The sequence below is a fragment of the Cyprinodon variegatus genome, unplaced genomic scaffold (genome assembly GCF_000732505.1).
Source record: "Cyprinodon variegatus isolate N-32 unplaced genomic scaffold, C_variegatus-1.0 Scaffold400, whole genome shotgun sequence".
Lineage (NCBI taxonomy): Eukaryota > Metazoa > Chordata > Actinopteri > Cyprinodontiformes > Cyprinodontidae > Cyprinodon > Cyprinodon variegatus.
This window is the reverse complement of record NW_015150853.1, coordinates 745,634-757,358: the sequence shown is the minus strand read 5'-3', so window position 1 is coordinate 757,358 and position 11,725 is coordinate 745,634. Positions and strand designations below refer to the sequence as shown.

General features: G+C 37.2%; 1 protein-coding gene across 1 annotated transcript; it reads left to right on the top strand.

The window, feature by feature from the left end:
- The first annotated feature begins 1,142 nt into the window (after nt 1-1,142).
- On the top strand, nt 1,143-8,401 carry grxcr1 (glutaredoxin, cysteine rich 1). Its single transcript, XM_015387645.1, has 4 exons — nt 1,143-1,677; nt 5,522-5,761; nt 5,861-5,926; nt 8,024-8,401. Exons 1-4 carry the CDS (start codon nt 1,279-1,281, stop codon nt 8,201-8,203), a joined length of 885 nt encoding a protein of 294 aa, XP_015243131.1. The 5' UTR covers nt 1,143-1,278; the 3' UTR covers nt 8,204-8,401.
- Nucleotides 8,402-11,725: the final 3,324 nt, after the last annotated feature.

Genomic DNA, 11,725 nt, shown 5'->3' with positions numbered 1-11,725 from the left:
TTTTTGTTCACAGGATTTGGTAATATTAGCAGACCATCAGATAAAGGTTTTCTTACTATAGCTCCACCAGCTGAATTTTAAATTTATTTATTTAATTAAATCATGATTTAAATCAGTTTTTCGTATCTACTTAGGTTATCTTGTCTGTGTGCTGTGTGCTGGGAACCATATTTCTTGCTCCAAACCGTCTTTACTTTGCTTTGTTTAGGTTGACTGAAAAAAAAAATGGTCTCGTTCTACTAAGACCTTTTTTTTGCTTGCAAAATTTCATGAAAAAGTAAAAATGTAAAACTCTAAAGTCCAGAACTGATCGACAAGGAAAGAAGCAAAAAAGCCAGGGGACACTAGGGAAACCAAACGTATGACAAGGATCCAGCAATGAGACGGAGGTGTCTATATGGGAGACAGATGGGAGGACTAATTAGCTGATAGGGAGAAGGTGTGGACAGAAGTAACTAGAAGGGAGCTAAGGGAAAATACAACATTACTTGAATATAAAACAAAATGGAAAAGAAACCAATGACAAAACAACATCAAAGTGTTACTGAAAACTTAAGAAACTTAAAAATGGAAAAAAGGGCAGAATCATGACAGAATCTGTTTAAATGATTGGATCATGTTAATTATGAAGTAAACTAAAATTAATGAAATCATTATTTGTTAGAATCTGAACTAATCTGACTTGTTATGTGACTAGAAATGATATGAAAACCTCTTCATAAAAAATTTAATAAGTTAATATTCGAAGTAGAGCAAGATTATTACTACAGAAATTTTACTGTAAAAAAAAGTCAAAATAAATCTAATTAGAGCTCCAGATCTCTGTCAGTGGGACATAGCAGTCGGTTCCAAATTAGTAAAAGACTTAATCCTGCTGCTTCTACAGCTCAAACCTCGGGAGATTTCTAACCATTGTATAACAAAATATTTGAATTATTTAAAATAATGAAGTCATGCAATAAAGTCTTCTGAGAAAGCTTCAGTGAAAACTCTGTAAATTCATGAATAATTTAAAGAACCCTATCATTTTACTTGAGATAAGCTTCCTGGGTTGCCATGGTAGGACTGCATACATTATTTACTGGCTGCGTCAGTATGACTGCTAGGCAGCTTACTGGCTCCCACTGGTTTTTAGATCCTTTCACACAGCGAGGATTAAACCTGCTAATAATCCATGGCTAACAAAATACGTGGCTGAGCTGGATTTTCACCTGCGAATGAGAGGGAAGGAGTCGGACAGCAGTGTGCTGGACCATGTAATGTGGCAGAGGGGTTCAAATGGAGGGGACAGTCATGACAGAAGGACCGGAGAAGCCACAGAGGCGGGTGAGGTTCCGGGTGGCTTCAGGGAACAGCGGCCGGGTGCTGAAGGAGATGTTTAAGGATGAGGGTCCATCGGACTCCCTGGATTCAGACTGCACCAGCAGCTCGGACGCTGATCGGGCCAGCACCCCTTCAACCACTGGAGAGATTCACGGGAACCTTTACGGATACCTGGGCTCAGAGCTGGATGACAATGAGAGTGAGCCCGATGAGCTGCTCCTGTATGCGGGGGCCACCAAGGATTGGATGTTCACCACCAAGAGGGTCAACATTCTAAGCAAGAACGGGACGATCCGAGGGGTCAAGCACAAAGTCAGCGCAGGTCAAGCACTCTTTGAGAACCTTCCTAACGGTGTAAGTACCTGTTGGTCATAATCCTGTTACTACCTTAGTGGTTTTAAGACCTCCGAGTCCCAGATTGAAGCTACTAAGCCCTACAAAAACACATTCAGGAACTTTCCATTACTTCCTTAAAGTCCATCATATTTCATTTGATCTGAAAGACCAACTTGAAGAGTTGCAAAATTTTATAGTGAAAGGAAAATAAAGATGCCTCTTATCTTATTTTTAATCGAAAAGTTTGAGTAAGTTTTAGTATTCAGCCTGTTACTCAAACACTGCACATAAAAGTCTGATTACATTATTTTAGATATTGCCAAACTAGTTAAGAGAGTACAGCCGTGAGGACGACTCACTTAATCTCAGTCCAAATATAGCTGCTGTGTGGAGGATCTCAGAGGTTTGTTCAAAAAATTTGTGAACAAAATCCATATGTAGACACATAAGACATGAGGAAGACCATCCTCTTATAACATTACTGCTCTATTTGAAAGCTACCACTGCACATCACCCTGAGCGCACCATTCCAATGCGGAAACATGGTGGAAGCGCTGTAATGCCGTGGGGAGGGTTTTAAATATTGGTGAAAAAAAAACAAGTTTTAGAAGTTGCTGAAGGCTTGAGATCTGGGCAGATGTTCACTCACATATTGCAGATCAGACAGTCCTGCTTTCACTATGCTTCATATCAGACTGAAATTCTAGTCTACATAAGAAAAAAAACTGTAGAGATAAACCCCTAAAGACTAGCAGCTGGAAGCAGTTTTTACAAAACTTTGAACCTAAAAGGTTTAACACAACAAGTAATGCACTTTTATTAATTATTGGGGAAAAAAGAAGAAATACACAACTGTTTTACAACTACAGATCATTCTGTGTTTAAACATCACAAATGTTTCCAACGTTTTTATTAATGTTTGTGTTTGTAAACTGGCAGAACTTTGGTTATATGAATACTTCTGCAGTGGACCTTATCTGTAGCTACAGAACCAAACAAAAGATCACCACCAAAGGGTGAGGTCACCGTGTAATTAAAGATTAATGATGCATTTCATTAGGTGTTTCAGGAGAAACTAATCAGGGTAATGTGTTACTAGAAAGTAACGTTTTCTAGTATCATAGCAGCACTGCTGCATGGCCCTTCTAGATAACCCTGTGTGCAAATCACAGATTATATAGATAGTCAGAGCAAACGGTTACCTGAAGATATCAGGACCACTGATTGCCTTTTCCTTACAGGAGTTGATAAAATACATATGATGAGGTAGAGGCCTCAACTGAGCAATGTCAGAAGTTAGAAAGAAAATGAAAATATATAGCGAAAAATGTCTCTAAATCTCTATGATATATAAAATTAAACACTAATTTGGGACAAACTTGATACGTGATGCTCATTTTGAAAATACAACTATTTACTTTGTTAAACTAATCTGTATTTGTTTTTCAAGTGCAAACAGGGACAGATCTTTTTTCTCAGGAATCTCAGGAATTGAAAATACTAGATTGTACAAATTCTTTTTTTGTTCAGCGGCAAGCCACTGACTCCCCGTAAACTGTTGGAAACTCCCTGTTATGTTATTGCATTTGTTTGGGAAAGTTGAATGGAAGGAAAAGCTGTTAGAATAGGACACAAAAGTTGAAAAATTTTGCACAACTTTTTGATTGTTTTAAGATTAAACCAATACAAGAGCTCATGAGAGATTTCCAAAAATTGTGGAGTCAGCGCAGTAGGAGCCACCCCGCACACTTCAAAGGCTAAAAAGGTTACTATAGGCCTGTCCTGAACTAAAAATAAGATCATATAAGTTTTGTAAGGATGTTATTTGGTGTCTATCTGAACTGCTTAAAGTAAAAGTCCCATTAGAGGTTAAAATCTGTGTTCTAGGAATATATCCAATAGAATTTAAAGCATCACAGAGGATAACTACATTAATAGACTACGGACTTCTTCAAGCCAGAAGATCTGTTGCACTATGCTGGAGGATCATGGAAGCCACCTCCATGGAATTCTGGAGACAAGAGATTGCAAGCTCACTTGGACTGGAAAAAACTAACATACATTGCAAAGGGCAATGATTTCTAGGGACTGAAAGAGGAGCTCACTGATGGGAGTTTTGAATGGATTTCTTGACTACAGTTTTTATTCATATATTGCTACTTTTCTTTTTTATGTCTCTGCCTTAATCTAAAGGGCATTGTTTATTTTTGGAACTAGACAAATGCAGGTTTAAATGGTGAATGAATGAGTGAATGAATGTGTGTATAAATACATGTTACAAGGTTATGTTTGGATTTTTTGTTGTATTAAAAAAGAGAAAATTCAATAAAATATATTGGAGAAAAAAAAAGATCATATAAGAGTTTTACCTGGTCAAAAGTCCTTTTTAAAGATTGATTTAAATTTTACATCTGAGTTGGAAGTTCAGATCTCAGAGTCACAGTGGGTTGATTGAGGTCTGCTGTGAAGTTTGAGGGCAGTCATTTGCCAGTCAGAGCTGAACAGCTTCATGGAGATATGCTTTTATTTTTCAGTTGGACCTGATACCTTCCTAGACAAGCAAAATCCCCAAACCTAATGAAACAACCACGGTATGACTGTAAAATGACATGTGAGACACCGACCAAACAGGCTGTATGGATCCACAGGTTAATGCCTCCAAGCAGTTTGGCTTAAGCAGTAATTCTTGCAAAGGAGTCCAGAGTAATAATCCGCTGCACATACGATACAGCTCTTTCTCATTTTCAGTTGGTTAAAATTTGTTTGGAAAATATTTTTTTTTTTCTGATGTAATACTCAATTTTTTTGTGAAACTGCTTTTTGGTTATCCTTCAACTTTAAATGATGATCATCAAAACATAAATTAAAGATTGAGGTAAATGTGAGTTGTTTCTTCGAACAAGATGAGTTTCACTTCTTGAATTGGATATCTAAAATAAAAAAACAAATGTCCGGTAAGCCCTACAAGCCTGAACAAGCTGCCTCCTCAGTTCCTCCTCATTTTTTGCATTGCATGGAACATCTTTACTCGTGCATGCCAGACCGTAGAGTGGCAGGTACAAAGGAGAAGAAAAGGGGAGGAGCTCTTCAGATCTTTGGCAGGGTTTCAGGATTGCTTTATGTGTAAGCTGGGCAAACCTGGACGTCCTCGTGCTGACAGACTCGGATTAAACTAGGCTGAAATGGGAGGCGGATTTGGAATCAGGCGCTTAAACAGTGCGACATGGTGTATTACTGGAAGGGGTTTAACTGTGATCTTACACCTGAAAGTTTTTTATTTTTTTTTATTTTGCAGAATTTCACATAGGAAATAATCACTCATATAGTTGAAAACTGGAATTTAAAAGCACATTGTAAGAAGACACCCTTTCATTACTTCACTCTGAGATGCAGAGTATTTTTGAGGGACGCATAATAATGGACACACCGATTACTATTATTTAACTGTTTAGTATTTCTGTAACATAAAAAACTACTTTTATAAGGGTTTAATTTGCTCTGGTATATATATTATATATTATATCAAATGCTTCTGATATTAAAAGCATAATTTGTTTCTGTTTTAGAAAAAAAGCTTGAAGACTACTTTGAAATTAATAACACAAATAAAAACCTCCCTAATTGATATTCGCAACTAGATTAGGGGCCCTGCATCCAATGGCATGTCCTAAACAAATGGAGGGTCTTTTCTTACTTTCTCCAAAGAACAATCACTGCTTTTTGTGGGATTGTTTGACATTTAATTGCATGCATTTTAATTGGGTGGGGGGCAGCAGGAAGAAAGGAATTAGAAACACCATTGACAGGAAAATGCACCCAGGAGGTATAGTTTCAAAAAATGATGTTTTTGGTCTTTCCTCAGATACACTTACCACTGGAGTTTGGACGTATAGTGATCTACACCACCAGTTTCCGTGTGGTGAGGACTACTTTCGAGCGATGCGAGCTGGTCAGGAAGATCTTCCAGAACCACAGGGTGAAGTTTGTGGAGAAGAACATTGCTCTGGACAGCGAGTACGGGAAGGAGCTGGAGGAGCGGTGCAGACGTGTGGGGGAAGCCCCCTCACTGCCAGTAGTGTTCATTGACGGACACTTCCTTGGGGTTAGTCCCACATGCTGAGTCATAACGCTTCCATATATTTGGTTTTCTGTGATTCTGCTAATATTTGTTCTTATTAATGCACTGAAACCTGTTTTGCAGGGTGCTGAGAAAATACTTGGCATGAACGAATCAGGAGAGCTGCAAGATCTACTGACTAAAATCGAGGTGGGTTTTTTCCCCCACAGCTAGTTTAAGAAAGAACATTATCAGAGATTGTTACTGAACAGATGAATTTCCCAGGAAAGTGTTTCAGGTCGATGGACACAAATGATCCATTTTAGCTTAACTATTGCAAATGTCCCAAAGCTTTAAAGTGAATAGATTTAATGTAGGAAGAGAGGTGTCAAAAGTATTAATATTTATTACTCAAGTAGAAGTATAAAAGTTCAATTTTTAAAACTACTTAAGGTATAAAAGTAAAAGTAATGCAGGAAAAAAAATTTAAGGGCAGATGCTTTAAAGCTATAATTCTAAATGATAACTTAGCATCATCTTGAAAAAACTATTTATTTTGGTGTGCAGTGTACAACCAGTCCAACAGGCCATAACTAAAATTAGCTTAAATTAAACAAAACTAACAAGTCTATGTTTAAAATGTAACAAGTAGAAAGAATAGCAAAAAAAAATGTAAGGAGTAGAAGTAAAAAGTTGTCTAAAAAATAATTAGTTGAATAAAGTATAGAGAGCCAAAATTTCTACTTAAGTAAGATAATTAAATATTTGTACTTTTTTAATTGACACCTCTGCATAGGAAAAGCCATCTCCTCTCTCTCTTTCTCCTTAATAAAGCATGGCTTAATAAAAAACGACTTTGACATTGTTAACCAGGCATCTATCTTATTTGAATACATTAATCAAAAGCTGTCATAAGAAAGGACAGAACCGTTCAGGATAATGGAATCAGAAACACCAAGGAGCACTCACCACTGGCTAGAGAAAACAACAATAATCTGGCCCTGATAACTGGATGCAAGCACCTTAAATAGAGGCAGGAGCAGGTGGATCAAATGAGAGGTAATGAGCAACCGGGCAGAATTGGACAGGTGAATGAAATTAATAATTAAGCTCATCATCAGATCATGAAAAAAGCAGATGGATCCATGAGTTTACAGAAATCCCATAAAGAAATCATTTGTTCTCCCCTTTTTATTATAAGGTTGGTAACTGAGCCCTCCAAAAAGAGAAACTGTTTGCAAAGCTGACATTTAGTTTCTTTAGCCTCCAAGAAGGGTGCTGCCCTGAAAGGTCGTGCATACATAAATTAGCCTAAAACTCTCCCACAACATGCGTGCTTTCAAGCATAAAAACAAACTTATTCTCAGTGCTAATTTGGTCAAATAATAAGAGAGTGACATTTTAGGAAACACACTCATTTTCTGTGTTGTGGATCAGGAGAGGATCCACAGTAGGCCACTGCGTATCTGAAATGTTAAATCAATGCAAGATGAGAACTGAACAAAGTTTGAAATGCCCAGAAAACAATGATTCCCTCCTTTTGTTATGTCACACCTGTGAGTATTAAAGTATTTTGTGCAAAAAGAGGCTTCAAAATTGTGACGATGAGGAAAAGGATGCTGGTTTTAAAATTGTTCTACAAGCAGAAATCTGAAAAGTGTGATTTGATGGTATTTTACCACAAAAAAACAAAAGACTTTACTCTCTCTTCCACATCTATAGACACTGAAATATTTGTCTATTCTTCTTTGCAAAATAACTCCAGATCTGTCAGATTGGAAAGAGAGATTTAAAGGTTTTTCTTTTAGCTTTTAACAGTGTTCAAAGGGATGCTAAATGCAAGGTTTCTATAATGTAAAATCTTTTTAACCCTTTTTCTTTTATTTTACAATACAAAACCCCCTGGTGTTGGCTATGACTGTTAAATAAATTGTGTGGAAGTTTTTAATGTTATGTCACAAAATGTGGAAAACGTTTACAGGGTGTGAATACTTTTGCAAGACTAAAAATAAAACCCAGACAATGTAGTCAGAGTATAGTTCTCAACATCTGGCTGAATTTAAAAACAAAACACAAAAAAAAAAACAATTAATTAAATCACTGTGTCCTACAAGAAGCTTATCTTTTCCTTTTCTGCTGCTAAATTAAGTAAAAATCCTACTTATCACATTCACCTACCATTCTTGACTGTTTTCTATTTGTATGGGAATTTTTACATTTAAAAAAATCAATCCAGGCTTTATTTACACATGTGATGTTTTTTAATGTCCAGAAACTAAAATAACTTTTTTTTCCCCCGTATCCCAGAGGGTTCAGCTTCCCCAGACGTGCCAGACCTGCGGAGGCTTCGCCTTCATCCCCTGCTCAATGTGCCATGGCAGCAAGATGTCTGTGTTTCGCAACTGCTTCACGGACTCCTTCAAAGCCCTCAAGTGCACTTCCTGCAACGAGAACGGCCTGCAGCCCTGTGTGAGCTGCAGCCAGTGAGGATGTTGTGTGCCTGGACCTAAAAACAGGAACCTGACATGGACCAGAACAAGGACAGTGAAACACACCACAGCAGGAATCTTTCTCCACGGCCATCATCATGACAAAAATGGACATTTCTAATAAAATCTGTCAACTTTCTGATTGTCTCTGTGCCTCTCAGGTTTCTTCTGAAAAAACATCAACTGAAGTGTCACGAACTAGCCTGCCCTCTGGGAAACATAAGCTTGTTAGTCAGGAGGCGCCTTAATTAACAAATCTCTCGTCACTAATCCTGTATCAGACACGGTTGTGGGACACTCGGGACAAACGGCGAAAGTCAGGGGCTCAGTTTTCAGACAGTCAAAGGAGGCAAGCTTTGCTCACAGGGAAGCTCAGAAATCAATTGAGGCTAAACCCTGAGAGAGAACATTAAAAGGTCCTCAGAGCTCACCATGGAAAAAGCAAAGTGTGGGTCTCTTTTTATTTAGGCAAACCCTTAATCGTTTAATTTGAACCAAATCAATACAGGTACATACAGAAAATGAGGAAATCTCAGGACATTTATTTATTATTCATTAATTGCAGTAATTCAATTCAAATATGAACCTCATATATTTTATCTGGATTCATTAAACACATAGGGACATAATTCTGGTGTTATTTGGATTATTTTGATTTGAAGTAAGCTCATGAGTTGATATATGAAAAGGTAGTATAAATATATAAAATCAGATAAAAAAAAAACTACAGAAAAGTGTTTCCATGCTCTTTACATCTGTAGTTGATCTTGCAGAGTAGCACCTCTGCAGGGTTTAGGTCGGACCAAGGATTTCTGATAATGACACAGCCTTTGTTCTTGATAAGGCTCAGTGGATTGACATCTGGACCCCCCAACTTATCCTGAATCTCCAACAGCTTACAATCTGCATCGCCCAGCTTTTTAAAACTCTGTACATTTTGAATGAAAAGCCAAATTGTCATGGAAAGACTCACAGCCACTGAGCAACATTCAGTCCTTCCCCTTAAAGCCCTTCTGATATCTGCTTTTCAAAACAGGCCTAACAAGCAGTGGGAGACGATATCTGGGTTACGTCTGCCTCTGTGTTGAAGGTCTCCCTCCATCTGCAATCTACGCCTTCCAAATCTTTCCTTCCTCTTCATTGAGTTTTGTTTCCCTGTCCTTCGGGGCTGTATTTATCTAGCCCGAACAGCCAGATTGTCTTCCTCAGGCGTAGGTCAGTCTCCACTATAAAACAGATCTGACCAATTACAAGGTAGGGAGGCAGGCCCATAATGCAACACTGATTTTCTACAACCATAACAGCCAGAACTACAGCAGCAGTTGTGCAATGTTTTCATTAATACGCCCCAAGCGAGCAGGATAAATCTTTTACATTTCTTATTTAATCATTTATATTTTTTGTTAATAAATACTTTTTTGCGTCACATTCATAGTTGCCTGATTGGTTCTAACCCATTTACAATGACAGCCAGTTACCCCCGCTGCCTGCCGCCTCCCCTTTTTTTCCCCTCACGCTTTTTTCCCTCCAGTCAATTTTCCATTTATGTATTGGACACTGAATTCAGGGAAATACCCGTCTTTAGCAGCTATCCTTTATATGATATTGATGAATGACTGCAGTACAGACGGTGAACTTTGAACCAACAGGGAGGCGTTCCAAGGACTGTGGGACAGAATCACACCACTCCATGAAAATAGATAAATTAAAAGTCATTTATTTTACTAACTTTCACTTTTGGCCAGACAGATGTGTATAAGGAACAACTTCCGAATACAGACTTCTTAGATGTAGGACAATTATAAAAATAATCAGTTGTGCTTACAATTCACTTCAGTAAAATGGAAACTATTGATTGAAATCAGTGCATGAACATTTACATTATTCATAAAATAAGAGCTCTAGAGCAGAAGTTCCCAAACTTTTTAGCTTCTGACCCACAAAATGGTTCAAACATTTCTACAAAATCAGTCCATCCCTGGTGTAATATTAAAAACAGCATTAATAGCAAAGGTTTTGTCCATTTGTAAACAAATGCATTATAAATATAATTTAAGCAGGTATATTGTTTCTGATGAAGGACCTTAAGTGGGATCTACCTCTACAGAGACGATCAGCAGAAAAAAATCATGCACAACAAAAACTATGGATGTTCACAGGCATTAAAACATTGGTTTAAGTCACAAACAAATACAAGTTTATAATTTTTCAATTTGCCATCTCATCACTTTAGGCTCCAGGTCAAGTTGCTGCATATTTTAATGTATTATTTTAATAGATGAAACCATTTACAGTGTGAATTGTTTTTTAACTTAATGTTGCACTTTATCCAGTGTATTTATACATGTACACTGCAAAAGCCATCTAGAAATAAGATATTTATTAAATTAATCGCATTTGTCCTTAATTTGATTTCCCCTAGGAATTAATAGTTTTAATCTTAAAATAAGATCATTAAATATTATGCCCTTGAAATAAAACAATGAAATATATATATATTTTTTAGCTCTAAATTGTCTTGACCTATTGGCAAAGTGTCTCACTTACCTTCTCAATTAAAGAAAATGTGCACTTATTTTAAGAAAAAAATGACTTTTTTAGTTTGCAATTTTTTGCAATGTAGGTTCTGGTCCCTGTGTCAGCCAATTTTTGAAAAACGACCAGATGAAACCCCAATAAAACTTTTAGATATTAACTAAATGAAGTAATAAGTGTAATGGGGGGCATATAGCATCCTCTATCATCTTTGGGTGACACATAGATGGTTTGAGATTTGGCGCGACACATGGGCAGCTTCCCTGAGTGGAATAACATTAAAAAGGGTTGATAGAAAATATCAGTCATTTTTTCATCTAAACCAGTTTTCTATTTCTTTTGCACATGCACAGTAAAAAGAAGGGCCTCTGCAGGTTAATGGTTTGGATGGAACTGCACTTTGTCTTATCCCATCCAATAAGCAGCAGCATGCCCTGGAGGGGACGTCTCCATCCATGCAAGAACTCAATAGAATCAAAAGCCACCGAAGAATTAAATGTCTTTAAAAAAAAAAAAATGAAATAGTTACACTTTTCTGCCATGATGGAAATTCGAATTTAGTGTTAAAGTGCCAGTTTCTCATTCTTGTGAAGATAATCAGAAAAATGTATAGATTTTCTTTTCTAAGCCCTGCTTAATGTGATCACCATAACTGTATCTCTGCTCACATAGCCGAAGGAAAAAATAACATTGCTGTAAAACAGTGAATAATAATAAATGAATTCATTCCAGCTGTGAAGATCAAAGAACATCTGTCCTGAATGGACCAGTTACCAGTGCATTTAACCCCGCTATCACACAGCAAACTGTAAATAATAGAGAGAAAAAAAAAATACTGTAGTTTGTAACAGCACAATAATCTCAAAGCAGGCTAATTCTCTACAGGGAAATTAAGATTTATAATCTGTATCAGAGCTTAAGTGATCTTGGCCCCCTTCCCCCCTGATGGTTTGGGGTCTCCGGGTTTACTTATGCCTCAGGCTGG

Coding starts and splice junctions, on each gene's coding strand:
- grxcr1 (XM_015387645.1), top strand. CDS start 1,279: ATGGAGGGGACAGTCATGACAGAAGGACCGGAGAAGCCACAGAGGCGG. Junction 1,678..5,521: donor TTGAGAACCTTCCTAACGGT/GTAAGTACCTGT, acceptor GTCTTTCCTCAG/ATACACTTACCACTGGAGTT. Junction 5,927..8,023: donor ATCTACTGACTAAAATCGAG/GTGGGTTTTTTC, acceptor CCCGTATCCCAG/AGGGTTCAGCTTCCCCAGAC.